The sequence below is a fragment of the Sus scrofa genome, chromosome 4, assembly GCF_000003025.6.
Source record: "Sus scrofa isolate TJ Tabasco breed Duroc chromosome 4, Sscrofa11.1, whole genome shotgun sequence".
Taxonomy (NCBI): domain Eukaryota; kingdom Metazoa; phylum Chordata; class Mammalia; order Artiodactyla; family Suidae; genus Sus; species Sus scrofa.
This window is the reverse complement of record NC_010446.5, coordinates 36,907,810-36,935,563: the sequence shown is the minus strand read 5'-3', so window position 1 is coordinate 36,935,563 and position 27,754 is coordinate 36,907,810. Positions and strand designations below refer to the sequence as shown.

The 27,754-nt window shown below is 38.7% G+C and overlaps 1 protein-coding gene across 7 annotated transcripts in view; it reads right to left on the bottom strand.

Annotated features, from left to right (window-relative positions):
- The window catches only part of RGS22 (regulator of G protein signaling 22), a 159,081-nt gene that overhangs the window by 107,322 nt on the left and 24,005 nt on the right, over nucleotides 1-27,754 (bottom strand). For all 7 annotated transcript variants that reach the window (XM_021089055.1, XM_021089056.1, XM_021089052.1 and 4 more), the window contains exons 4-6: nucleotides 15,882-16,103; nucleotides 1,962-2,047; nucleotides 1,147-1,315 (exon numbers count right to left, since the gene is read on the bottom strand). In XM_021089055.1, coding sequence (XP_020944714.1) covers nucleotides 1,147-1,315; nucleotides 1,962-2,047; nucleotides 15,882-15,884 — 258 coding nt within the window. In that variant the 5' untranslated portion in view covers nucleotides 15,885-16,103. The remainder of the gene's footprint in view (nucleotides 1-1,146; nucleotides 1,316-1,961; nucleotides 2,048-15,881; nucleotides 16,104-27,754) is intronic.

Sequence of the window (27,754 nt, the reverse complement as noted above, 5' to 3'; positions counted from 1 at the left end):
CACTGTGCCACAAGAGAATTCCTACCAGAGATAACTTTTACCTGAATGACCAACCTATCCATATGGCAGGCAAACATCTAATTACCAAATATCTGGTCTTCTTATAGTCCTGTGAATTACCTTCCTCTCCTCTGAAGCTCCAGGCCCCATACCATTCCTTAGCTCAGGATGGCACATAAGCCTCATCTGCCCAACTTGCTCTTGGGTCTCATGTTCTTGTAGGGCTTCCACACATACTAAATTACATTTGTTTTTTTCCTGTTACTCTGTCTTATGTCAACTGTTTTATTACACCAGCCAAAGAACCTTACAGGGTAGAAGAAAATTTTTCCTCCTCAGCAAAGTCAAAAATCAAACAAGAGTTTTCACTCTACCAAGATTCTACAAAAGGACATTTGATCTCTTTCAAACATACTCATACAACCCAACATTCTCCAATCATGGAGGACAAATGCATGTGAAAACAGTTAAACAATAATGTATTTTATTATTGAGGAATAACCTTAACAATAGGGAGAAGGAGACACAGTTCATCATTGTTTTGTACAAAAATTATAAAATCCAAATAATAAAAAATTTGGAATGAACAGTGAAACCCTTGTTTTCCAGGCAACACTGGGCATGTCCTTCAATTTTGCATTTTTCCTTTTTACACATGAGGATGATAATTCTTTTTTTTTTTTTTTTTTTTTTTTTTTTTTGTCTTTTTGCCATTTCTTGGGCCGCTCCCGTGGCATATGGAGGTTCCCAGGCTAGGGGTTGAATCGGAGCTGTAGCCACCGGCCTACGCCAGAGCCACAGCAACGCAGGATCCGAGCCGTGTCTGCGACCTACCCCACAGCTCACGCAACACCGGATCCTTAACCCACCGAGCAAGGGCAGGGACCGAACCCGCAACCTCATGGTTCCTAGTTGGATTCGTTAACCACTGCGCCACGACGGGAACTCCGGGATGATAATTCTAACTACATTTCAGGTGAAAGAGTGGAGGGCAAGTAAGTCAGCATAAATCCCAAAGAATTTTTGCTAAATGTGCTTTAGAAGTATTTGAAATCATTTTCCTATTCGAGTAGTACAAATGAAATACATGACCCTAAAATGAGAAGTTTCAATGAAATGCCAAGTCACAAAGAAACACACTTTTACCTCTCCAAGAGAAATGTAGAACTTTTTCTTAATTAAAACATCATCTTCTTCAACAGGAGGAGGTGGTGGACTGGGTGGTTTTCTCAGGACCCAGGGAGAAAAATCTGTACCTAGTATGATATTCATGCCTGATTCACTCCATCTTACTTGTGAAACCAATTTGGCTAACCTGCATTTTAGAAATGAAACAAACTTGAGATAAGTTTCAAATATGGTAGAATTCAGAAAAGAAAAAAAAAACCTAAAATTTAATTTTATATATTCAAACCAACCTCCCCTCCTAACTCTGCAGGATGATTCTCTTAGGATCTGCTAAAATTAATGGCTTATTGATAGAACTGCTAACTACTTAATACTTATTCAGCTTTACATTTATTTTATTTAAAATAATGGTTGTTCTAATCAAAAGTCTAATTTTAGCAAAATTTCAGAATGTTTAGGTACTTACAATTTTAAAAGTCAGGGAGCATAAAAGAAAAACATGGCCGTGCATTACGACATTTTTTTTTATGACACATACTCATTTTTTTTTTTAGCACCTTGCACATAAATACTTTTGCCACAAGTAGAAAAGTTTTTTAAATATAATGATCAAAGAAGCAGAACTGGAGTACATTTATTAGGTATCACTTCTGTGAAATTTCTTTGGAAGTTAAGTGACTTTTACCAATAACCTCTCACTCTTACACTATATAACAAGTGAAATATAAACGTCAATGGATTTACAGGGGTACAATTTTACTAAGTGTGAAAAAAGGATTTTTGGTTTAAAAAAAGCATTTAAAAATACATATATATTGATGGTACTACAATACCTGTATTCAAAGTAGCAATCACTTTCCAGAAATGTTGGAAGTCTTTCTTTTTTGATCCACTGAATACCTTGCTCACGATTGAGACACTATTAGAGGACAAACAATAAAGGAAAAAAATATTAAAGAAAATCACCCTTTAGGACAATTACTGCCTAAACACTAGAGCAATATTACCTCCAGCTCTTATTTGGAAGCTCTGCCTCCACCTTCTCTTTGCACAAGAGAGAGTAAGAACTCTGAGTCACAATTTTGAAGCTACTTCCAGCCTTTTGGTACATCCTTAGTTCTCTCAACAATCCTGTATCAGCTATGATCTCCATTTTACAGATTAACAAGCCAAATACAGAAAAGTCACTTATTTAAGGAGGAATAATGAGAAAAAAAATCAGCCTCAGTATTTTCAGTCATAAAATGGGTTAAAAATAAACACAAACAGAAAAAGAACTAACCAAAAAACTTGGTCAGGCTGCTAGAATAACTGCAGGCATGCTGATGACTACTCTCAGGACCTCCACCTCCAGTGTCCTGCCCCCACAGCCACAGCCGCCCCCCGCTTTCCCAGGAGACCCCCCCCCCCAAGACCCTCAGGCAGCTCTGACTCGGATTCTTAGGACATCTCTGCTTTGCCCTGGAGCCTGGTGCACATGAAACCTTGTGCGCACCCTCCTAGAGTGGAGCCTCTGTCTCCCCCGATCCTGTGGAGCTCCTGCACACCAGCCCTGCTGGCCCTCAACATCAAACACTCTGAGGGCTTCTCCTCCCAATGCCAGACCCCTGGGTGGGGAACCTGATGTGGGGCTCAGAACGCTCACTCCTGTGGGAGAACCTCTGCAATGTAATTATTTTCCAGTTTTATGGGTGGCCCACCTGGTGGGTATGGGATAACTTACATGGGGAAAGCACCCCTCTTGTCTCATGGTGGCTTCTTCTTTGTCTTTTGGGTGTAAGATATCTTTTTTGGTAGTTTCCTGATAGTTGTTCAGTAGTTAGTTGTGATTTTGGTGTTTTGTGAGAGGAGGCAAGTTTCAGTCCTTCTACGCAGCCATCTTGTCTCTAATCCCCTGTCCAACCCCCCGTGTTAAATGCATTTCCCTTATGACTAAAGATGCTAAGCATCTTTTCATAAGCATATTGTTCATTTTTACATATTCTCTATTTAGATCCTCTGTCCATTTTTAACTAGATTATCTTTCTATTGTTGAGTTGTATGAGTTCTTTACACGGTCTAGATACACATTCCTTATCAGATATGTAATTGCCAAATATTTTCTCCCATTGTGTGGGTTGTCTTTTAATTTTCTTGACAGTGTCTTTTAGACCATAAAGGGTTTGTTTTTTGTTTTTTTTTTTTGTCTTTTTGCCATTTCTTGGGCCGCTCCCGTGGCATATGGAGGTTCCCAGGCTAGGGGTCTAATCAGAGCTGTAGCCACTGGCCCACGCCAGAGCCACAGCAACGGTGGATCCAAGCCGTGTCTGCAACCTACACCACAGCTCACGGCAACACCGGATCCTTAACCCACTGAGCAAGGCCAGGGATCGAACCCGCAACCTCATGGTTCCTAGTCGGATTCGTTAACCACTGCGCCACGACGGGAACTCCCATAAAGGGTTTTAATTTTTATTTATTTTTGTTGCTTATGCTTTTGGTGTCATTTATGTAAAACACCAATGCCTATACAAGGTCATGAGGATTTCCGTGTATGTTTTCCTCTAAAACATGCTGCACTATTAATATGTTTTGTATTCTTAGATTCAGTTTGCTTTTTTGAAAATTTTTGTCTACATTCACGAGGGATATTAGTTTGTAAGCTTTTCTTTGAAATTTCTTTATCTAGTGTTGGTATCAGGATAATGCTGGCGTCACAAAATGAGCTGGAAATTGATCCCGTCTTCTTTCTTTTTTGGAAAAGTTTTCATAAATTAGTATTACTTCATCTCTAAATGCTTGAATAGAAACCACCAATGAAGTGATATGGACCTAGATTTTTCTTTGAGGGAATTTTTCTCCTCAAGACTTACTTTTTGAGCAGTTTGAACAGAGGAAGGTACAGAGATTTCCCATATATCTCCTGCCCCTACATATGCACAGCCTCCCCCCTTATCAACATCGCTTACAGAATAGTACTTTTTTTTTTTTTTTTTTTAACCAAGCATGAACCTACACGGACACGTCATAATCACCCCAGATCCATAGCTTACTTTAAGGTTCACTCTTGGTAATGTACATTCTATGGGTTTGGACAAATATGTAATGACATATACCCATCATTATAATATCATAGAAAGTATTTTCACTACTCTAAAAATCCTCTATCCTCTGTCTATTCATTTCTGGCCCCCGGAACCCCTAGTACCCACTAATCTTTTGTCTCCACAGTTGCGCCTTTTCCAGAATGTTATGCAGTTGGAAGCACACAGTATGTAGCCTTTTTCAGATTGGCTTCGTTCACTTAGAAACATGTTCCTCCATGTATTTTTTTGTGCCTTGAAAGCTTATTTCTTCTTACCACTCAATAATATTCCATTGTCTAGATATACAGTTTATCCATTAAACTAATGAAGTTCATCTTAGTTGCTTCCAAGTTTTGACAATTATGAATAAAGCTGCTATAAACATCCATGTATAGGTTTTCAACTCCTTTGGGTAAATACTGGGGGTATGATTGCTGTAATGTATGGTAAGAGTATGTTTAGTTTTGCAATAAACCATCAAAATAAAACGTCTTCCAAAGTGGCTGTAGCATTTCTGCATTCCCACCAGCAATGCATGTAAGTTCCTGTTATTCCACATCCTCCTTAACATTTGGTGCTGTCAGTGTTCTGGACTTCGGCCATTCTAATAGGTATGTAGTGGCATCTCACTGTTGTTTCAATTTGCATTTTCCTGATGACATATAATGTGGACCATCTTTTATATACTAATTTGCTGTTTCTATTATCTTCTTTGGTGGGGTGTCTGTTAAGGTCTTTGGCCCATTTTAAATCAAGTTGGGAAAAACTGGTATCTTGACAATATTGAGTCTTGAATCCATGAACACAGAATATCTCTATTTAGTTCTTTAACTTCATTAGAGTTTTACAGTTTTCCTCACATAAATCTTGAACATATTTTATTAGATCTGTACCAAAATTTTCATTTTAGGGGATGTTAATGATACTAATGTTTTTATTATGGTAAGTGGTATTATTATGATAAATGGTGTTGTGTATTTATTTATTTATTTGCTTTTCAGGGCTGCAACTGCAGCATATGAAAATTCCCAGGCTAGGGGTCGAATTAGAGCTGCAGCTGCTGGCCTACACCACAGACACAGCCACGCAGGATCCAAGCTGTGGTTGTGAACTATACCACAGCTCAGGGCAATGCCAGATCCTTAACCCACTAAGCGAGGCCAGGGATCGAACCCACATTCTCATGGATACTAGTCAGGTTCATTACCACTGACCCACAACAGGAACTCTGTGTTTTTATTTTCAAATTCCATGTGCTATTATTAGTATATAGGAAAGCAATTGACATGTGTATGTTAACCTTGTATCCAGCAATCTTGCTATAACTGCTTATTAGTTCCAGGAGATTTATTGTTGATTCTTTCAGATTTTCTATATAGATGATCTCGGCACCTCTGAACAAAAACAGCTTTATGTCTTCCCAGTCTGTATAAATTTTATTTCCTTTTCTTGCTGTATGCATTAGCAAAGACTTTCACTACCATGTTGAAAAGAATTGGTAGGAGGGGATATCCTTGTCTGGTACCTGATCTTAGTGGGAAAACTCTAGTTTCTCATCATTAAGTATGATGTGAGAAGATTTTAAACTACGAATCCAACCTCTTTAATAGACTTAAGGCTATTCAGGTTATACATATTCTTTTGAGTTAGCATTAGAAATTTGTATCTTTCAAGGAATATGTTCATTTCATTTAAATTATTAAGTTTATGGACATAAAATTGATTGTAAAATTCTCTCATTTTCCTTTGAATGTCTGTAGTATCTATATTGAATTCCCCACTTTAAAAAAATGTTTTTATTAAAGTATAGTTGATTTACAATGTTGTGCCAACTAGTGTACCCACTTTTATTTGTGATATTGATCAATTACATCTTCTTACATTTTTCATCATAATTTTGGTTAAAAGTTTATCAATTTCATTGATTTTCTTCCCCAAAGAACTAGCCTTTATTTTCATTGATTTTCTCTTATTTTTCTTTCTTTTTTTTTTTTTTTTTTTTTTTTTGGTCTTTTTGTCTTTGTTGTTGTTGTTGCTATTTCTTGGGCCGCTCCTGCGGCATATGGAGGTTCCCAGGCTAGGGGTCTAATCGGAGCTGTAGCCACCGGCCTACGCCAGAGCCACAGCAACGCGGGATCCGAGCCGCGTCTGCAACCTACACCACAGCTCACGGCAACACCGGATCGTCAACCCACTGAGCAAGGGCAGGGACCGAACCCGCAACCTCATGGTTCCTAGTCAGATTCGTTAACCACTGCGCCACAACAGGAACTCCCTATTTTTCTTTTATCTTTAATTTTTTTTAAGTGGCTGCATCTGCAGCATATGGAAGTTCCTGGGCCAGGGGTGTATTGGAGCTGCAGCCCTCGCCTACACCACAGCCTTAGCAATACCAGATCTGAGGCACATCTGCAACCTATGCCACCACTTAGCGCAACATCAGATCCTTAACTCACTGAGCCAAGCCAGGGTTCGAACTTGCATCCTCAGAGAGGACATCAGGTCCTTAACTTGCTAACCCACAAAAGGAACTCCTCTCTCATTTTTCTGTTTTCAATTTCATTGATTATATTATTTGTTTATTTTGACCTTAATTTCTAGTTTCCTAAGGTAGAAGCTTTGATCATTGATTCGTAATTTTTAGTCTTTTATAACATAAGCACTTAATGTTACAAATTTATCTCCAAGGAGTTATTTATCTTCACCCCACAAATTTTGTTATGGTGCATTTTTATTTTTATTCAATTCGCCATAATTTCTATTTTCCTTTGGGACTTAATCTTTGACCAATGGACTCTTCAAAATTTTGTTGTTTAATTAATTATGTATTTGGGGATTTTTCAGGTGTCTTTCTATTACTGACTGATAGTTTACTTTTATTATGGTCAGAGAACATATTTTTCATGGTTTCAAATCTTTCAAATTTGTTGAAGTTTGTTTTATGGCCCAGGATTGGTCCATTTTGGTAAATATTCCATGTGCACTGTGCAGTTGTAAGGTAAAGTATTCTATAAACAATTAGATTGATTTGATTCCTAATAATGTTCAGATTTCCTATGTCATAACTGATCTATTTTCTTATTGGAGTACAGAAAGAATGGTAAGTCTCTTTAGCTATGGATTTCTCTACTTCTCTTTTCAGTGCTATCAGCTTTTATTTCATGTATTCTGAAGCGCTTTTGGTTTTTTATTTGTTTTTACTGAAGCTCTTTTATAAGGTGCATAATTATTATGGACTGTTTTGCTTTCTTGATGAACTGATCCTTTTATCACTGTTATATTCCTTTTTATCCATAGCAAGTTACCTTGTTCTGAAGCCTGTTTTGTCTGACATTAATGTATTCTTTACGTTAGTAATTGTGGTATGCCTTTTTCCATTCATTTACTTTCAACGAAAATTTTGTATTAATTTTATTTAAGGTACATTTCTTCCAGATAGAAAGTAGTGGTGAGTCCTTCTTTCTAAACCCATCTGACTCTGACTTTTAATTGCAGTGATAAAGCCATTTAAACTTAAAGAAATTATTTCTATATATTATTAAGGGGCTACTCATTTTTGATGCAGTTTGCTCAAAATGTACCATCATATTTTTTAGACATATGTTACCCTAGATTTATCAGATTTAAAATCAATAGAAAACAGTAATGTTAAACATTCATTATTATTTTCATTTGATCCATACAGTAAACCTAAGTGATAGGTAATGAAGACATCATTAGACAGATGATGAAAATGAGGCTCATTGAAATGACTTGTTCAAGAACACAGTGCTGGTAAGTTAAAGAGACACTATTAGAACCCAAGATTTTTTTACATCATGCTAAGGTGACAAAATTCAGAAGCCAAGAGTAGAATTTAATGCCAGAGAGTCAAAGCCACATAATATAACTTGAAGGTCAGAAATCTCAATCTCTGTGCAGTGTATCCTAGGAACCCTTAGCCTGCACCCACTCCACTTCAGCCATCCTGCCACAGTAGCCCTGGAAAGGCATACCTGGGGAAATCCTGGTAGGCGCCCACTCCAACCATCCCACCAAGGCAGCCCCAATGCCACATGCCCCAGGAACAGCCCCCCATCTCCATCCACATCCTCTCCAACTCTAGCCAGCCTTCCAAAGCCTGGCACAAGCAGTTTACACAAGGAATGCTCCTATACAAGATCAAATCTTTAAGAACAGGAGAGGTAGCTATTTTGCATAATTCAGAGACTCAAACACAGAAAGTCAAACAAAATGAGGAGACAAAGGAATATATTTGAGAAGAACAATCTAAAATGTCAGGGGAAAAAAACCTTAGTGAAATGGAGATAAGAAATGTATCTAATAAAATGTTCAAAGTAATGATCATAAAGATGGTCACTGAACTTGGCAGAGGAATGAACATAGTAAGAACTTCAACAGAGTTAGAAAATATAAGAAAGAATCAATCGGAGGTGAATCAATCGGAGGTGAATCAATCGAAGTATTCAGTAACCAAAATGAAAAACATAATAGAGGAGATTGACAGCAGACTAGATGATAAGTAAGAACAGATCAGCAATCTGGAAAATAGAATAATGGAAATTATCCAATCAGAAGACCAAAAAAAAAAGTTAAAAAAATGAGTATAGTTTATAGGACCTCTGAGACTACACCCAGCATACTAAAATGTGCACTGTATGGCTCTCAGAAGGAAGGGATAGAAAGAGGCAGAAAACTTATTTGAAGAAATAATGGCTGCAACGTTCCCTAACCTGGAGAAGGAAATATATATTCACAGTCAGGAACACAGAAAGTCCCAAATAAGATGAACCCCAAAAGATACACACCAATACATATAATAATTAAAATGGCAAAATTAAAGATAAAGGAAGAATTTTAAAGGTACCAAGAGAAAAGTAGCTACTCACATTCAAGGGAAATTCCATAAGATTATGAGCTTATTTTTGAGCTTATTTTCAGGCCAGAAGAGAGTGGCATAATATAGTAAACAGCTGAAAAATAAAAACTTACACTCAGGGATATTCTACCTGGTAGGATTATCATTCAGAATTAAAGAAGAGATAGTTTCCCAAACAAGCAAAAACAAAAGGAGTTTCTCACCACTAAATCACCCTTACAAGAAATGTCAAAGGATTTACAAAGAAATGTTAAAGAAGTTAAAATATTTATAAAGAAGTTTAAGTAGAAAAGAAAAAAACCATAAAAAGAAATAAGTATATATGCCATGGGTGTGGCCCTAAAAAGCAAAAACAAAAACAAACAAACAAAAAGAAATAAGAATGTATATGAAATAAAAAAATTATACTGGTAAAGGCAATAGATCAGCCACTTAAAAAATTAGTGTGACACTTAAAAGACAAAATTAGTAAAAATCAACTAGTACTACAGTAAATAGTTAAGGGATATACAAAATAAAAAGGTATAAAATACGATGTTGCAAACATAAAGCAGGGGGAGTAGTAAAAATACAGTGCTTTTAGAATGCATTTGAACTTAAGCAATTATCAGCTTACAATAAATTGCCATGTATAAATACAATACATTCATGAAGCTCATGGGAACTGTAAACCAAAAACCTACAATGGATACACAAAAAATAAAGACAAAAGAGTCTAAACATAATCTCAAAGAAAGCCATCAAGTCACGAAGGAAGAGAGCAAGAGAGAAAGACAAAGAATTACAAAAACAATCAGAAAAAAGTTAATAAGTACACACCTGTGTAACAATAATGACTTTAAATGTAAACAGATTACATGTACCAATCAAAAGACATAGGGTGGGTGAATAGATAAAAAACCAAGACCCATCTATGTGCTGCTAAGAGAGTCACTTCAGATATAAAGCCACACACAGACTGAAAGTTAAAGGATGAGAAAGGCAGTCCATACAAATGGAAACCAAAAGAAAGCTGGGTTAACAATACTCATATCAGAGAAAAAAAAGGACTTTAAAACAAACGTAACAAAAGACAGAGGACAGCATTACATAATGATGAAAAGGTCAATTCAAGAAAAAGATAAAATATTCCTAAGTATTTATGTACCAACATAGAAGCACCTAAATATATAAACAAATATTAACAGACATAAAGGGAGAAATAGTAACACAATAATAGTAGGGGACTTTAATGCCTGACATACATCAAAGCACAGATCATCCATACAGAAAATCAGTAAGAAAACATTGGCTTTAAAGGACACAATAAATAGGACAGACTTAATGGATATGGTATATTCCATCCAAATCACAGACTATAGATTCTTTTCAAGTGCACATGCAACATTCTTGAGGACAGATCACATGTTAGCCACAAACAAGTCTCAATAAATTTAAGAAGACTGAAATCACATCAAGCACCTTTTCTGACCACATGGTATCTAGAAATGAAGTACAAGAAGAAAACTGGAAAAAACACAGACATGGAGAGATCAAATAATGTGCTACTAAACAATCAATGAATCAATGAAGAAATCAAAGAGGAAATTAAAAAATACCTTAACACAAATGAAAACGAAAACACAACTTTCCAAAATCTATAGGGCACAGAAAAAGCAGTTCTATGAGGGAAATTCATGGCAACACAGGCTTACCTCAAGAAATAAGAAAAATCTCAGACCTGTGGTTTATAGCATAACTACTTGACATTATCTCTGCAACAGCTCTGGTTCAATCACTGGCCCCAGAACTTCCATTTGTCGCAGGTGAGAAATAAAAAGAAAAAAGAAAAATCTCAAATAAACAATCTAACTTTACAACTAAAGGAACCAGAAAAAGCAGAAAAATGAAGGCCAAAGTTAGCAGACAGAAGAAAATAATAAAGATTAGAGCAGAAGTATATGAAATAGAGACTAAAATAGCAACAACAACAAAAGACAAACAAAAGATCAATGAAAGAGCTAGTTCTTCAAAAAGATAAATAAAATTGACAAACTGGAGTTCCCACTGTGGCACAGTAGCTTAAGGATCTGTCAGTGGAACGATAGATTAAGGATCTGGCATTGTCACAGCTGTGGTACAGGTCACAGCTGCAGCTCTGTTTCAATATTTGACCTGGGAATTTCTATATGCTGCAGGTGTAGCGAAAAAGAAGTTGATAAACTTTTACCCAGACCCATCAAGAAATAAGAGAACCCAAATAAATAAAATCAGAATTCAAAGAGAAGTTACAATCAATATCACAGAAATATAAATAACCATTAGAGACTAGCACAATTATTTGTCAACAAATTGGACAACCTAGAATAAATGAATAAAATCCTAAAAACATACAATCTTCTAAGACTCAATCATGAATAGAAAATCTTAGACAAATTACCAGTAATAAAAATGAATCAGTAACTTTAAAAACTCACAACCAAAAAAGTCCAAGACCAGAAGATTTCATGAGGGAATTCTACCAAACATTTTGAAGGAGTGTTAACACCTATCCTTCTCAAACTATTCCAAAAAATTGAGGAGTAAGGAACACTTCCCAACTCATCCTATGAGGCCAGCATTACCCTGATGCCAAAACTAAAGACACTGTAAAAAAGAAAAAAGAAAATTACAGGCCTGATTAAGACAGATGCAAAAATCTCCAATAAAATATAGCAGGCTGAATTCAACAACATATTAAAAGAATCATACATCAGATTAGTAGGACTTACCCCAGGGATGCAAGGATAGTTCAATATTAACAAATAAATGTGATATACCATATTGAAAATTTAAGAATGAAAATCAAATGATCATCTGAATAGATATAAAAAAAGCATTCGACAAAATTCAGCATCCATTAATGATTAAAAAAAAAAACTCTCAACAAACTGAGCATAGAGGGAACATACTTTAACATAATAAAAGCCATATGACAAATCTATGGCTAACATCACACTCAGTGGTGAAAAGATAAAAACATTTTATCTAAGATCAGGAGCAAAGCAAGGATGCCTACTTTGGCCACTTTTACTCAACATAGTATTGGAACTCCTAGCTATAGCAATCAGACACAAAAAAAAAAAAAAAAAAAAAAAAGAAAAAGAAAAGGCATCTAAACTGGAAAAAAAAAGAAGTAAAACTATTTAAAGATGACATGAAAAATATAGAAAGCCCCAAAGATTCCACTAAAAACTATTAGAACAAATAAATTCAATAAAGTTGCAGGATACTAAATTAATATACAGAAACATACTGCATTTCTAAACTCTAATAACTATCTAATAACTACCAGAAAGAAAAATTAAGAAAACAATCACATTTATAACTGCATCAAAAACAATAAAATGCATAGGAATAAATTAACTAAGAAGGTCAAAGACCTGTACTGTGAAAACCATAAGGTACTGATGAAAGAAACTAAGGATGGACAAATGGAAAGATATACTATGCTCATGGATTGTGAGAATTAATATTGTTAAAATGTCCAGGATTTCCCCCAGTGGCTCAGCAGTAATGAACCTGACTAGTATCCATGAGGATATGAGTTCAATCCCTGGTCTTGCTCAGTGGGTTAAGAAAATGGCATTTTCATGAGCTGTGGTGTGGGTCACAGACACAGCTGAGATCTCACATTGCTATGGCTGTGGCAGAGGTCAGCAGGTGCAGCTCTGATTTGACTCTAGCCTAGGAACTTCCATAAGCTGTAGGTAGAGTCCTAAAAAGCAAAAGTCCATACTATGCTAAGCATTCTACAGATTCAGTGCAATCCTTAGCAAAACACCCATGGCATTTTTCACAGAACTATAACAAATAACGCTTTAATTTGTATAAAGCCACAAAAGACCCTCAATATCTAAAGCAGTCTTAAGAAGAACAAAGCAGGGGGTATCACCTTCCCTGGTCTCAAACAATACTACAAAGACACAGTAACCAAAACAAAATGGCACTGGGAGTTTCTTTCATGGCACAGCAGTCACAAATGTAACTAGAATCCATGAGGATGCAGGTTCAATCCCTGGCCTCACTCAGTGGGTTGGGGATCTGGCGTTGTCATGAACTGCGATGTAGGTTGCAGACGCGGCTCTGATCCCGCCACTGCTGTGGCTGTGGTATCGGCCAGCAGCCGTAGCTCCAATTCGACCCCTGGCTTGGGAACTTCCATATGCTGGGGATGCAGCCCTGAAAAGCAAACAAACAACTAAGATGGTACTGTCACAAAAATGGACACACAGATCAATGGGACAGAATAGAGAGCCCAGAAATAGACGTGCACTTTTATGGTCAATTAATCTATGACAAAAGAGACAAGACTATACAATGGAGGAGAGACAATCTCTTCAATAAATGGTGTTGAGAAAACTGGACAGCTACATGCAAAAGAGTGAAACTAGAGCACTTTCTTATATCATATACAAAAATAAACTTAAAAGGATTAAAGAGTTAAATATAAGACCTGAAACCATAAAACTACTAAAGAAAAAACATAGGCAATATGTTCTCTGAAATTGGCCTTAGCAAAATTCTTTGGACCTGTCTCCTCAGGCAAGGTCAGCAAAAGCAAAAGTAAACAAATGGGATTACATCAAACTAAAAGGCTTTGCACAGCAAAAGAAACCATCAACGAAACAAAAAGGTAACTTACCGAATGGGATATCTGCAAATGATGTGTCTGATAAAGAGTGGCCAAAATGTATAAAGAACTCATACAACCCAACAGCAAAAAAACCAAACAATTCTTTTTTAAAAAATGGCTGAGGACTTTAATAAACATTTTTTAAGAGAAGACATACAAATGGCCAACAGGTACGTGAAAAGATGTTCACCACTAAGTGGAAGGGAAGTGCAAATCAAAATCACAGTGAGCTATCATCTCTGACCTGACGGAATGACTATTATTATGAAGACAACAAATGAAGTGTTGGCTAAGATGTGGAGAAAAGGGAACTCTTGGGCACTGTTGGTGGGAATGTAAATTGGTTCAACCATTATGGAAAACATGATGGGGTTTCTTCAAAAAAATTAAAACTAGAACTACCATACAATCCAACAATTCTACCTCTGGGTATTTATCTGAAGAAAATAAAAACACTAATGTGAAAAAATACAGGCACCCTATGTTCATTGTAGTATATTTACAACAACCAAGAAATAGGGAAACAACTATTGATGGATAAATGGATAGAGAAGATGTGGTATTATTCAGCCATAAGTTAGAATGAGATCTTGGCATTTGCAACAACATGGCTGGACTGAGAGGATATTATGCTAAGTGAAATAAATCAAACAAAGACAAATATCATATGATTTCACTTACATACGGAATCTAAAAAACAAAACAAACTAACAAACATAACAAAACAGAAACAGATTCATAGATAGAGAACAAACCCGTGGTTGCCAGAGGAGTGGGGATGGAGGAATGGGCAAAATAGGTGAAGGGAATTAAGAGGTACAAACTTCATAACAAAATAAGTCTCAGAGGTGTAATGCACAGCATAGAGAATACGGTCAATAACATTGTAATAACTTTGTATAGTGATAGACAGTAACTAGACTTAACATGGCTTTTATTGCACAATGTATAAAAACATCCAATCACCATGTTGTACATCTAAAATGAACATAGTAATTTAAAAAAGAAATCTTGATTCCCACACTGCTTGATAGGCTAGAACTCAAATGAAATAAATTCCCTGTACAGGCAGACCTTGTTTTATTCTGCTTTGCTTCATTGTGCTTCACAGATAACTGTGTTTTTTACAAACGGAGGGTGAGTGGCATCCTTGCAGCAAGCTGGTCTGCCAGCACTGTTTTTCCCCACAGCATTTGCTCACTTCCTGTCTCTGTCACGTTTTGGTAATTCTTGCAATGCTACAAATTCTTTCATTATTATTACATTTGTTCTGGTGATCTGTGATTAGTTATCTTTGATGTTACTTCTAGGACTTGCTGAAGAGCCGGAGGATGGTTAGCATTTTGCAACAATAAAGTTTTTGGGTTTTTTTGTTTGTTTGTTTGTTTGTTTGTTTTGTCTTTTTTTTAGGGCCGCACCCAAGGCGTATGGAGGTTTCCAGGCTAGGGGCTGAATCAGAGCTACAGCGGCTGGCCTACACCACAGCCACAGCAACTAGAGATCCAAGCCATATCTGTGACCTACACCACAGCTCACAGCAACGCTGGAGCCTTAACCCACTGAGCAAGGGCAGGGATGGAACCTGTGTCCTCATGGATGCTAGTCAGATTCGTTTCCGCTAAACCACAATGGGAACGCCAACAAAGTATTTTTTAATTAAGGTATGTACATTGTTTTTTAAGACAATGCTATGGTACCCTTAACAGACTACAGTGTAGTGTAAACATAACTTCTATATGCACTGGGAAACCAAAATAATTATGTGACTTTATTGCGATATCCACTTTATTGTGGCGGTCTGGAGCCGAACCTACAATATCTCCAAGGTATGCCTCTCTACCCACATTTTCTAGAAGGAATCTAAACTGTAAGTAAAGGAGACGCATATTTATACTGCACAAAATCAACCTATTTTCTAACTATTCAAATAAATTACATGAACTTCCTCATATTGGTCATCAAATATCAACAAACCGCTAGACTAAACTGGCCATTTGGTATGAATAACACGAGACGGTAACTAACAAATACTCTGTATGATAAATTTTAATCAACTCTGTGACACTTCAGAAAGGGAAGCCCAAAGAATGTGATGTTAAGCTCACTTAGCGCTTTATCGATCCAGCAAGATGTAAACGCAAACACACTTTCTTACCATGACTCTGTAGTTGACATCGATGGTCTCATCTTCAGAAGGGGCGTTCACTCCAAAGGGTTTAACATCACTCTTCGCTTTTCTCACCACGTCATAGATGGGATTTCGAGGTTGCTGGTTTAGTAGAATTTTTTTCAGTTGCTTTTCCAGAAGTTGGGGAGCATTATTAACTACTTCAAAAACTCCATAATCCACATTAAACCTAATGGCCTCTGAAAAGGTCTGCAAAATAAAATTTGCGGAAATACATCTCAAGAGTTTTAAAAACCAGAAGCTGTCTCCAAGAAGACTTGATACATACAGGTATGTCTACATAATTTACACCAAGTTTTGTGCTCTTAATCATTATGTCTCTCCTTTCAGGATCTTGGAAATCTCTGGACCACAGGTTAAGGAAGCCAGTGAAATCCTCCTTCCTAGGTACTTAGGCCATGAGATACAAGAGTCAGAGTATATACTACGGCAGAAATGCCCTTTGCATAAACCTCTTATCTCTGTGCTTCTTTGGAACTGGCAAGAAATACACACCTGGTCTCTACAAAGCAATGCTGTTCTCTTAGAATGGGGGCCAATTACTAGGGAAGAATAAATAAAGGAAGAAGAAGTAACACTCCCGTTGTCTCTCTCATCCCCGGGAGCCATGAAAGCTAAGTCTCCCTCGCCCAAAAGGAGAAAATTAACAACAATATGTTCTTCATTTAAGGCTATTTCAACACCATTCCATTCACTGTGACCAAAAAAAAGAGAGAGCGAGTGAAAGACAATAACAGTTCTGAGTTTTTCTCAGTAATTACTAAATGCTGCCAACTGTTATTTAAAATCAGTCAGTTAATGTACAACAGCCAGGAGTCTTGAGTTTGAATACCAGCTTGCCAATAAGTAGCTCTGTGACTCACGAACATGCCTGTGGCCTCCATCTCCACAGCAAGTATATGGTGGATTGGCTGTGTCTTTTTCCATTTTGTCCTTCAACTCTAGAAATCAGGATCCTTTTTCAGAATATAATTTTAGGACCCCATCAGTGAACTGCACCTCCATGTAGGTTAATTTATATATTTTTAACCAGGTGGCAGAAGACATTAAACCCTTCCCCTTGGATCAGTAAGGGTCCTAAGGAGAGCTTCAATTCTTCCAAGTTTTACTAGGAGATTGGGAGACTATAGCTACAATGTAATAAATGACAGGATGTTATAAAATTGGAATTAGAGGAGTTCCTGTTGTGGCGCAGTGGAAATGAATCTGACTAGGAACTATGAGGTTGTGGGTTCGATCCCTGGCCTTGCTCAGTGGGTTAACGATCCGGCATTGCCGTGAGCTGTGGTGTAGGTCGCAGACGTGGCTCGGATCCTGGATTGCTGTGGCTGTGGCGTAGGCCGGCAGCTGTAGCTCCGATTGGACTCCTAGCCTGGGAACCTCCATATGCAAGTGTGGCCCTAAAAAAAAAACCAAATAAAATAAAATAAAATTGGAGTTAGAAATACATACATAAATACCTTTATTTGTTTGCATATATACACATATTTGTTTGCATACATACACATATTTTTGTAATCTCGGATAAAATCACATCTCTAAAATTTGACTGTCTCCCCTTCTAAAGAGTTTAAAGCACATTGAAAATAAGAGTTCACTTCCGGGTGGGACCAAACTGAGGGGTCGGGACAGGGGCTGGCAGCTCCAACAGCATCCACGGCGTATACCAGCCTCATGGTGCCTCTCATCATGATGAGCATGTTCGGGGGCTTTGTCCACTTCCTGGTTCCCTGGTTCATCCCTAAGGATTCCAACTGGGGAGTTATCATCACCATGTTGGTGACCTGTTCAGTTTGCTGCTATCTCTTTTGGCTGAGTGCAGTTCTGGCCCAACCCAATCCTCTCTTTGGACCACAGTTGAAAAATGAAACCATCTGGTACCTCAAGTAACATTGGCCTTGAAGAAGACGACCTGCTCACCAGTGTTCATCACGAGGTCATGAAAAAGAGTTCCTCTAGATGCAAAACCACATCCATACCCAGACCATCTTCCTTGACCTGCCTATTCTGGCCATCAGATGCCTTAAACATTCACACCACAATTGAATATCTTATTCTACAATGCAGTATTTTTTTTCCTGTCACCTTTTTTCACGTTGATGAATGAAATGCCTCTTTTACTTAAACTCTGGTGCCTCCATAAAATGTTTATGTACACTTCTGAGACAGAAAGTGCTCTTTCTTCAGAGAAATAATGTTACTTCCTCCTTGGAACCTGTGGATTGGAAGCTGGGTCCTGCCTGCTCACAGCATGGGAATGAGTGCAGTATTTAAAAACTCTAACAGGACAGTAAGGCTCCCGTGGGGCTGTCAGTAGGAGAACATGTTCAGAGGAAAAATCTGTCTCACTAGAACCATATCAAAGTACATTTTCAGGATGAATTTCTTATTTCTGCCATCTTTGAGAATAGATTACTTTTTTGTGTATTCTTTGGGGGGGGGGAAGAAAATAGAGTTCAATGGGAGTTCCCACTGTGGCACAGTGGGTTAAGGAGCTGGTGCTGCCACAGCTGCGTAGGTCACAGCTACAGCTCAGATTTGATCCTGGCCTGGGAACTTCCATATGCCAAAGGTGCAGCCAAAAAAAGAAATAAAGAAAGCTCAATGTGAATGTCAGCCCCCAAGCCAAAAGGCCTCAGGACTCAGCTCTCCTCTCAAAGGAGGGGAACAGGAGGATAAGTAAAATAAGGAAGGAAAATTAAGAAGTACAAACTTCCAGTTACAAAATAAATGAGTCAAGGGAATGCAATGTACAAAGTGGGGAATATGGTCATTGTCATAATGCAATACCTTTGTATGGTGACTGGACTTATTGTGGTGGTAACTTTGAAATACATAGAAATATTGAATCACTATGTTGAGTACCAGGAACTAACACAGTGTTGTAAGTCAATTATACTTCAGCTAACAAACCCACAGAAAAAGAGATCAGAGTTGTGGATACCAGAGATGGGAGGTGAAGAGAGGGGGAAACTGGATGAAAATGGTCAAAGGTCCACACTTTCAGGTGTAAGATAAATTAGTACTAGGAATTTAATGTACAGCACGATTAATATAATTAACCCTACTGTAGGTTATATGTGAAAGATAAGAGAGTAAATTATGAGTTCTCATCCCGAGGAAAAAATTTCTTTTTCTCTTATTTTGTATCTATATGAGATGATGGATATTCACTAAACTCATTGTGGTAATCACCTCACAATGTATATAAGTCAAATCATTATGCTGGACACCTTAAACTTATATAGTGCCATATGCAATCATGTCCCAATAAAACTGAAAGAAAAAAATACAAATAAAAGTTTAAAAATGACTTCCCTTCAAAATGCTAAGTATAGCTCAATGGATAAGAAACAATTCGCAGTAACGTGTGTGTAAGGTTTCTTCAATAAATACATGTCAGTGGTTTCCCACCACATCTGCCTTTCAGACATGACATTCAGACAGGCAACACTGGCCTAAATGTCAAATATCATCTCCAAATTAACACTATCACTAGACTAAACAGATAACTAAGTCTGCTGATACCAGAGACAGATTCATCCGGTTAGAGAAAAGGACTGGATTAAACTTGATAAAGAATGCACATCTCCTATTAACTGGGGTGGGGGACATGGAGCAGCCGTAATGTGAAAGATCACACAGAAAAGTATCCTCGGAACAAGAAAACAAGCTTGACCATTATTTATTGTTTTATTTTTTTCTGCCCTCCAATCCTGACACCTGGGAGCCAGAGGAACACAAAACTGCAATCATCCAAAGCAAAAAACGCCACTTTAGTTAGTTCTGTGGACAAATAAAATATTTCCTGCTAATCAAGTACAAAAATGCTGAAGTAAAAAAATTTAGAGGGGTTGTGTAAAAAAAGTAAAAATTTAGGGGACACTCTAAGGCCCTCAGTAGCCAATCTTAGTAGTAAATAGTTAAGGTCCAGTTGGTAGGAATAACAGGAGTGATAAGAACTACAGCTCACTGAACATCTATCACATTCCAGGCATGTGAGAGACATTTTAAATGTACCATCTTTTTTTTTTTTTTTTTTTTTTGGCCTTTTTTATTGCGGGGGCCCAGCCAAAGCCTATTGAGGTTCCTAGGCTAGGGGTCGAATCGGAGCTACAGCTGCCAGCCTACACCAATGCTAGACTGGAGCCTCATCTGTGACCTACACCATAGCTCACGGCAATACCAGATCCTTAACCCACTGAGCGAGGCCAGGGATCAAACCTGCGTCCTCATGGATACCAGTTGGATTCACTTCCGCTGCACCACAATGAGAACTCCTAAATGCACTATCTTTAATCCTTCTATGCCACAAGACATGTTTCTTTGAAAACTCCATCTTGTCCTTCTTTACTTTATCCCATCTTCCTGCTTGAAAACCAGTCACAGTGCTGGTAAATGACTTAAGCTTAAGAACTGCTGTGTGCCTAGAGTAAGAGCTTAACCTTTTACCAGCTTAGTGGCTTTTAAAATAGTGAAAGAACTTATATAATAGTAAACAAACCCTATATCATCCACCCAGAGCCACTCCTCACTTGATCCCATCTAATGAGCACAATAAAAGCGGTGTGGTTTCCTGAGACAGGGCTCTTGGTCCCTGAGACCTTGAGTCCCCCGGTTCCCACCTTTACTTAAGATAAATGTCTCTGTGGCTTGTTTTATGTTAACTTATTTCCTCAAGTTCCACAGCATCCGTTCTTCAGCCCCATCCTGCTGAGCTGGTCTCAGCATTTCTATATGCCTGAGATGGCTATTTACAGAAAATGGACACTCAGGATGGTTACATGACTTACCATAGGGACTCAAAGCTATACGCATAGCTAGTTGGGGCTCTAGAACCAGGTCGTCTGGTTCCAAAGACAGCCTGTTTCCCCTCTTTGCTCCATTACCGCACCTGTGCCTTGCATAGAATTAGTCAGCACATACTGACTAATTCTATGCAAGGCACTGAAGCAGCAGGTATATGCGGGTAATTTTAAGAACTTTCACGCAGTCAGAATAAAACTAGAATAGTTTATCGGTGGAAGAGTTGAAGGAACAGAAGGGAAGGACTTGAGGTAGATAGAACCAGACCATGGAAGGCTTTGCAATGCCATTTTAGGAAGCATGGGCGTGATTCTCTAGGAAAGAGGGTGGCATGGGAAAGTGCTAAGGAGGGGAGTAACACAGTGTTTTAGGAAAATTCTGGTAGCAGTCTGGAGTTCTTCTTGCTGGCTCATGAACTGGTGACAACCCACAAGGTGAGACATCGCCACTCTCTGGGGAGGCTGACTGCTACCTCAAAGCTCCTAGCATCACAACCACGTTTGGTGTAACTGTTAACTCTCTGGACGTGTTACTGTGTCCATCAGACACAGGGGCCAGGGCAGCTTTTAAGGCAGGGACTGAGCAATTACTTTTATTTTCAACTTACCAAGCAAAACTGCTTTACATTAAGTCCCCTAATGAGCTTACTAGAGAATTCTCGATTGGCAACTACAAAACTGCTTTAAACCTGACACGTAATCTCAGTAGGATTTGCAGTGGGTGCTGTGGACGGGCTCACTTGGGATCCATTCCGACCTCCTGAAAGGCAAAATCTGGACAAGGAAAAACTATGCCACCCACACTCCCTTGTAGCAGTGGTTTCACATATGATTTAGGTTCTGCTACTTACACGCACTCACAAAAATACCCGAATTCTGAACTAATGGGGCAAAAGGCAGGGCGTGTCTGTTCTGAAGAAGAAAAGCTGAAGAATGTAAAAGACATACGTGAGGAGAGGAACTTGTCAAAAAGAAGTACTTTTCAAAAAAGAGAAGAAGAAAGAAACTAATTAATTGTGCTTATGATAAAATGACATGAAATGTTCCAATTTATTTTTTAAAAAGAAATTTAGCTATACATTAAAATATTTACCATTTTTTCAACTTAAGAATTTATCTCCATAGAATTAAAATGGGATAGAGTCTTTGCCTAGGGTAAATAGGATTTTCCTATTTAAAAAGCCATGGGTTAGAGTAGATCTCTAAAGGCCTTTAAGAGCACTCTGATTCTAAGATTACCAAAGTAGCAGATAACTAGTTCAAAGCTTCTCCCAGTGCATTTATTTCAACAGCAAAACTTGTGAACCCAAGTCCCCAATTATTTGTCCTAAGCAAAGAGGATACAAATATGAATAAAACATTGTTTCTGTACTTGAAGGAATAAATACATGGTCACTTTTTTCTGTGATGACAAGAGTCGCCAAAATGCTGAAATAAGTTAAAATCCCTGTAACATGCAAATGCTAAAAGGGAACTATGTCCACAAGACCATAGAATATTATATCTAATATAATTATTGTACTTTGAAAGGGATTTGGATAAACTAGAATCTGTCCAAAAAAAAAAAAAAAAAAAGGATAAGCAGAATGATTAAATGGAGGAAACACTGGGCAAATTGTTTTGCTTTTCTGAGATATATCATAAGAAAGGGGTTTTAACCAGATAATCCCAAGGTACCTTTCATGTTTAGTACTCCATTGGTCTGTGAGTCAGGAAAAAAAGTGCATCTTCTGATCTCTTGTAAGATCACCCAAATCTAGTGTTCCTTTGTTTGTTCATTTATTCAACAAGTATTTACTGAATCCTTATTAAATATCATGATAGATGATATACTCTACACTGAGTATCTATCCACAGCATCCTCCAGAAGGCCCCAACTTAAATGAATGAGACACACATTCAGCCTTAGAACATGCTCATCTCACAGATGAAGGAAGGTATGTAAACACGCAGAGATGATACCCATCCCACAGCAAGATGACAATTTAGGAAGATCCTGACTTCACCTCCAATGGACAAACTGAGTCTATAGCTACATATGGAACAATTTCCTCTTTCAAAGGCCTAAAGGCTGGCTGAGTGATGACTACACATTGGGTAAACAAGAAGAAAACCACATCAAACAGGAAGGAGAAGCTGGGACACAACCTCGCCATAAACCCCATCCCTGGTGCAGTCATCCTGGGAGGGAACTCAAAACCCAGAGCTTCTCAACGAGGAGCCAAAGATTTGAACCCTACATCAGGCACCCCATTTTTAAGACCAGCACCTGAGAGGTGAGCACTCAAAACCTCTAATTTGGAAGTCAACATGGCTCATATCCTAAGATGCCTCCTGAGATGTAGGTCAAGAGAAAGGGGGCCTATGGTCAACATGCAAAGGTGAAATCCTATGTTGTCAAAAACTATTCCTTGAGATCCTTGAAAACACTCAGAAAGTACAATGTTGTCCTACCTCTCAAGAAGTTGATCACAGTCAATTTATCCTCTGACACTGAACTGTGTCATAACTCTTTAGTTAGGGACCAGATGAAGTGGTAGGCTTGTTTTTCAAGCTCATGTTATACAGTAACACGAAGGCTTATAACACTAGAGTCACCCTCTGCATGAGAAGATGACTACACCACGAGGTGGGAAGGGTAGAGCAGCCGAGGGAATGGAAGAGTCTTGTCCTCCACCTCACACAGCCTCTCTGGGTTGTTCACGGACTGGTCTCTGTGTGTTTCTGGGCTGGTACAACAGACACAGTCATCCTCACTCTTTAAATCACCCTCGCTGTCTCTGCAGAGCATGAATAATTCATTGGGAGGAATAATGCAGGTACAATGCAAGTCCATTTTTACACATAATGACTACAACAGGAGAAGGATGGCACGGAAGGATCCGTTAACTATCTTTAGGAAAGTAAGGGGATTGTTTAAAGAAAGCTACATCTGGAAGAAGAAACAGGCGTTCTCATCAGGCAGACAAGGGAGAGAAGGGGCTTCAACAGAAGAAATAACAAGTGCATTGAGATACCAGTACCAAGAACAGACAAGAAGCACCAAACAGTACTGCACCTTTGACGACCGGCAAGCAGTCTGCCATTGCCAAAGCTTACTATTCAAGAGGAGAATCACAGGACAGAAACTTGGAGAGAAAGGCAGAGGGTGAGTTCACCAAGGCCTTTCTATTTATGCCCCAATTCCCAACACAGTCTCTCAAATCAGTGGTTCTCAGAGTGTGTCTCTGTTCCAGCAGCAGCAGTATCACCTAGGAACCTGTTAGAAATGCAGATTCTTGGGGCCTCACCCCATGATCAGAAACTCTGGGGGCGGGTCCCGATAGTCTGTCTAGCAAGCCCTCGGGTGATTCTGGGGCATGCTCAAGTTTCAAAATCATTGCTTTAGAATGAGGGGGAGCCACTGAAGAGTTTTCAGCTGGAGGGAGACAGGATCCAGGTGAAGGCAAACTTCAAAGCCCACACTCTGTCTGACACCTCATGCTGACTTGCATGCATGTACACATCTACAGAGGTGCTGGCCATCTATGGTCTACATGTAGGACAAAGAACCCTGGGCTGTACTCCACCAAGTTCTGTTGTCTGCTTTAAAAGAATCTCTCTCACACACACAGCCCTCTGTTTTTACCATTTCTAAGCTTATCTATAAAATCCCTCAAGTTGGAGTTCCCGTCGTGGCTCAGTGGTTAACGAATCCGACTAGGAACCTTGAGGTTGTGGGTTCAATCCCTGGCCTTGCTTCGTGGGTTAAGGATCCAGCATTGCTGTGAGCTGTGGTGTAGGTTGCAGACGTGGCTCAGATCTGGTGTTGCTGTGGCTCTGGTGTAGGCCAGTGGCTACAGCTCCGATTAGACTCCTAGCCTGGGAACCTCCATATGCCATAGGAGCGGCCCTAGAAAAGACAAAAAAATAAAATAAAATAAAATTCCTCAAGTAAGTTTAGTACGTGACAATATAAGACATATAAAGCTGGGGAGGCAGAAATGAACGATGAAGGAAGACTTTCCCCCAGAAAGCTGAGTAGGCTTTTAATCACATGACAGGAAAAATCTTCAGTGTGAGCTTCAAACCCAGTCCTCCGCAAGCTGTCACAAACTCCTCTTTCCCTTACTTAATTTTCTTATTTCAAGAGTATCATTTTCCAAATGTTCTAAAACGAATTGACCTGAAGGTGGTGAAAGCTAACTTTGTAGTACCAGTCATCCATGTGCGAAAAATATTTTCATAGAAATAGCAAGTGCATGAAAATATTTTTACCACAATAAATTGCTGGTTCCACATTTCTTTGAAAAGGGGGGTGGGGGAAAAACCTGTGAATAATTAGTGATGTGCTTAAATTGCCAGCCCAGCACCACTGAAACTTCCCGGGTGCCAAATTATTTAGCTGAACAGTATTTAAATTAAAAACTAATGACTAGGTTAATTTAACACATGTTCATCTCTGCTCCAACTCTGTCTCTACTAATTGAGCTCCAAAGCTATATTTTACACATGCATCTTAGTCAGGGAATGGAAAACATCTGACTACTTGAGTATAACAAGTCAGTTACCAATAACAACTTAGTGTAATCTAAGTTTTATTGTCATTTTAGATGTTTAACCATCAACTATTTACTGGACATCTTCACCAGTGGGATAGAAGGAATAAGGTGCCATGTAAAATGCATTGAAAATATCCTGGGTTAATCAAATGAGTTAAATGAGGCAATTTGACTGCTTTATGTTTGAGCTACGAGGCTTATTAAAACACCCAAAGCGACAAATGCTGAACAAAGCAGTACTACCTAGAGCTGCATTGACACCTTTAAAAATCAATCTGAGCATTTAAATTTTGGTGGGGCCTCCACCCCCTTTACCCCAAATCTATATGCACTTTACTCATTCCCCACATCCATACGCTCTCTCTTCCTTGCTCTCTCTCCCCTTACCCAACAATCTAACATATAACTCCTTCATAAAGCTGCAAGAAATTATAATAGTTTACAGATTTTTTTTTTAAGTGTGGAGAATCATTCCCCAAAAAAGAAGTTATGGTAAAATTCCAAAGGCGCATAGCTAAGCACGGTCTGGCAAACACATGACATACCTATCCTTGCGAGGAGGGTATAGAACAGGCCACCCCTTCAGCTTCTGCAAACCATAAATGTCACAAACATTCTAAACCACCCACAGAGGACCAACCTAAATCTGTATGTGGGTTCATCTACTCCATCCCACAACAGTCACTGAGCATAAAACACACAAAACCAAACCAAAAGGAAAAAAAAAAAAAATGTTTTCACACTATAGAAGAAAACTGAATAAGCAAACACTTGTCCATAAAGAGTTGACAGCGAAAAAAAAAACCTCCCAGACACCAAATGAAAACAATATCTGAATGCGAACCTGGCACCAGAACAAACGGAATAAAGTTATGAAAGCTAGGATTTGGAAAGTGCCATAATCATTTATAATAGCAGCAACTGTCCTGGATTTCCCTCATCAAAAAATAACATGGAGGCAGGCTACCAGCCATCAATTTCTGGATCTTACAATGCGTCCCAAGAGTGTAATAGTGTAATGGAAAGAAATGGTATAAGAGACAGAAAGCCTGATTCCTAGGCCTGTTGCTGCCCCAATCCAGTTAGGACACCTCGGGCATTTCATCACAGACGTGGAAGTTTTCAGAAGCCTAGGGAGTTCCCACTGTGGCTGAGCAGGTTAAGGACACGACAGGTTGTCTCTGTGAGGATGTGGGTTCGATCCCTGGTCTTGCTCAGTGGGTTAAGGATCCAGCCTTGCCACAAGCTGTGGCACAGGTTGCAGAGGTGGCTCGGAGCCAGTGTTACTGCGGCTGGGGTGTAGGCCTCAGCTGCAGCTCCTATTCTACCCCTAGTCTGGGAACTTCCATGTGCTGCAGGTGTGGCTGTAAAAAGAAAAAAAAATCTAGATGAACCTAACAGCCCTTTTAGATGGAGAATGTTATAATACATCTACACTCTCAGGCTTAGATTGTTAGGGGCTTTTGGTGGGGGGAAAGGCGGGAGGGAGGAGAGGAAGGGAGGCAGAAGAAAAGAAGATTAAAGGTTTATTTATTTATTTGAGGATCTTACATGGGAGAAGTAAAAATAAAAACAGAATCATCCTCAAGAAGTTTGGGGAGATATAGAAGAAAAAGACCTCTCCTGGTCTCAAGAAATTTATAGTGTAGTTCCTGAGATAAAAAAATAAGCAGTTTAGGAGTTCCCATCATGGTGCAGTGGTTAATGAATCCGACTAGGAACCATGAGGTTGCAGGTTCAATCCCTGGCCTTGCTCAGTGGGTTAAGGATCCGGCGTTGCCATGAGCTCTGGTGTAGGTTTCAGACGTGGCTTGGATCCCGAGTTGCTGTGGCTCTGGCGTGGGCCAGCGGCTATGGCTCCGATTGGACCCTTAGCCTGGGAACCTCCATATGCCGCGGGAGCGGCTCAAGAAAAGGCAAAAAGACAAAAAAAAGAAAAGAAAAAAGAAAAAAAAAAAAGGCAGTTTAGAGAAGTTAATCAAATTTTCTTTAGCAGAAAAAGTCTAATCTTGTGCCAGTACATATATCCCCTATAAAATATTCCCCTAAATGATTACCTAGCCTGTACCTTAATATCTTCAGTCATAGGCAGTTTAGTCCTTCACAGGCCAGCCCACTCTATTATTAGAAAATAATCTCTAAACATCTTTCTTCTAGGGAGTGAAAAATCAATTTCCTCTTAAATGCTGGCCCTGGTTCTCCCCTCCAGCTTCACAGAATATGCTATCCCTTCTTCCTCAATCAGAGCTTCAAATATTTGGAAAGAGCTGCTCCATTACAACACTCCTACTCGTTTCCAAGCCAGGTTCAACACTCACACTTCTTTCAACCCTTACTCATCTGACGTGGTTTCCAGAGCATTCATTGGCCGAGTCTTTCCAAGCCCGGTTTAGCAGAGCAACGCTTAACATGTGGCACCAGAATGCAACACAAGAGGCCAAATGTGGTCTAACAATTCAATCTGATTCAAAAAAAAAAAAAAAAATGCTCCAAA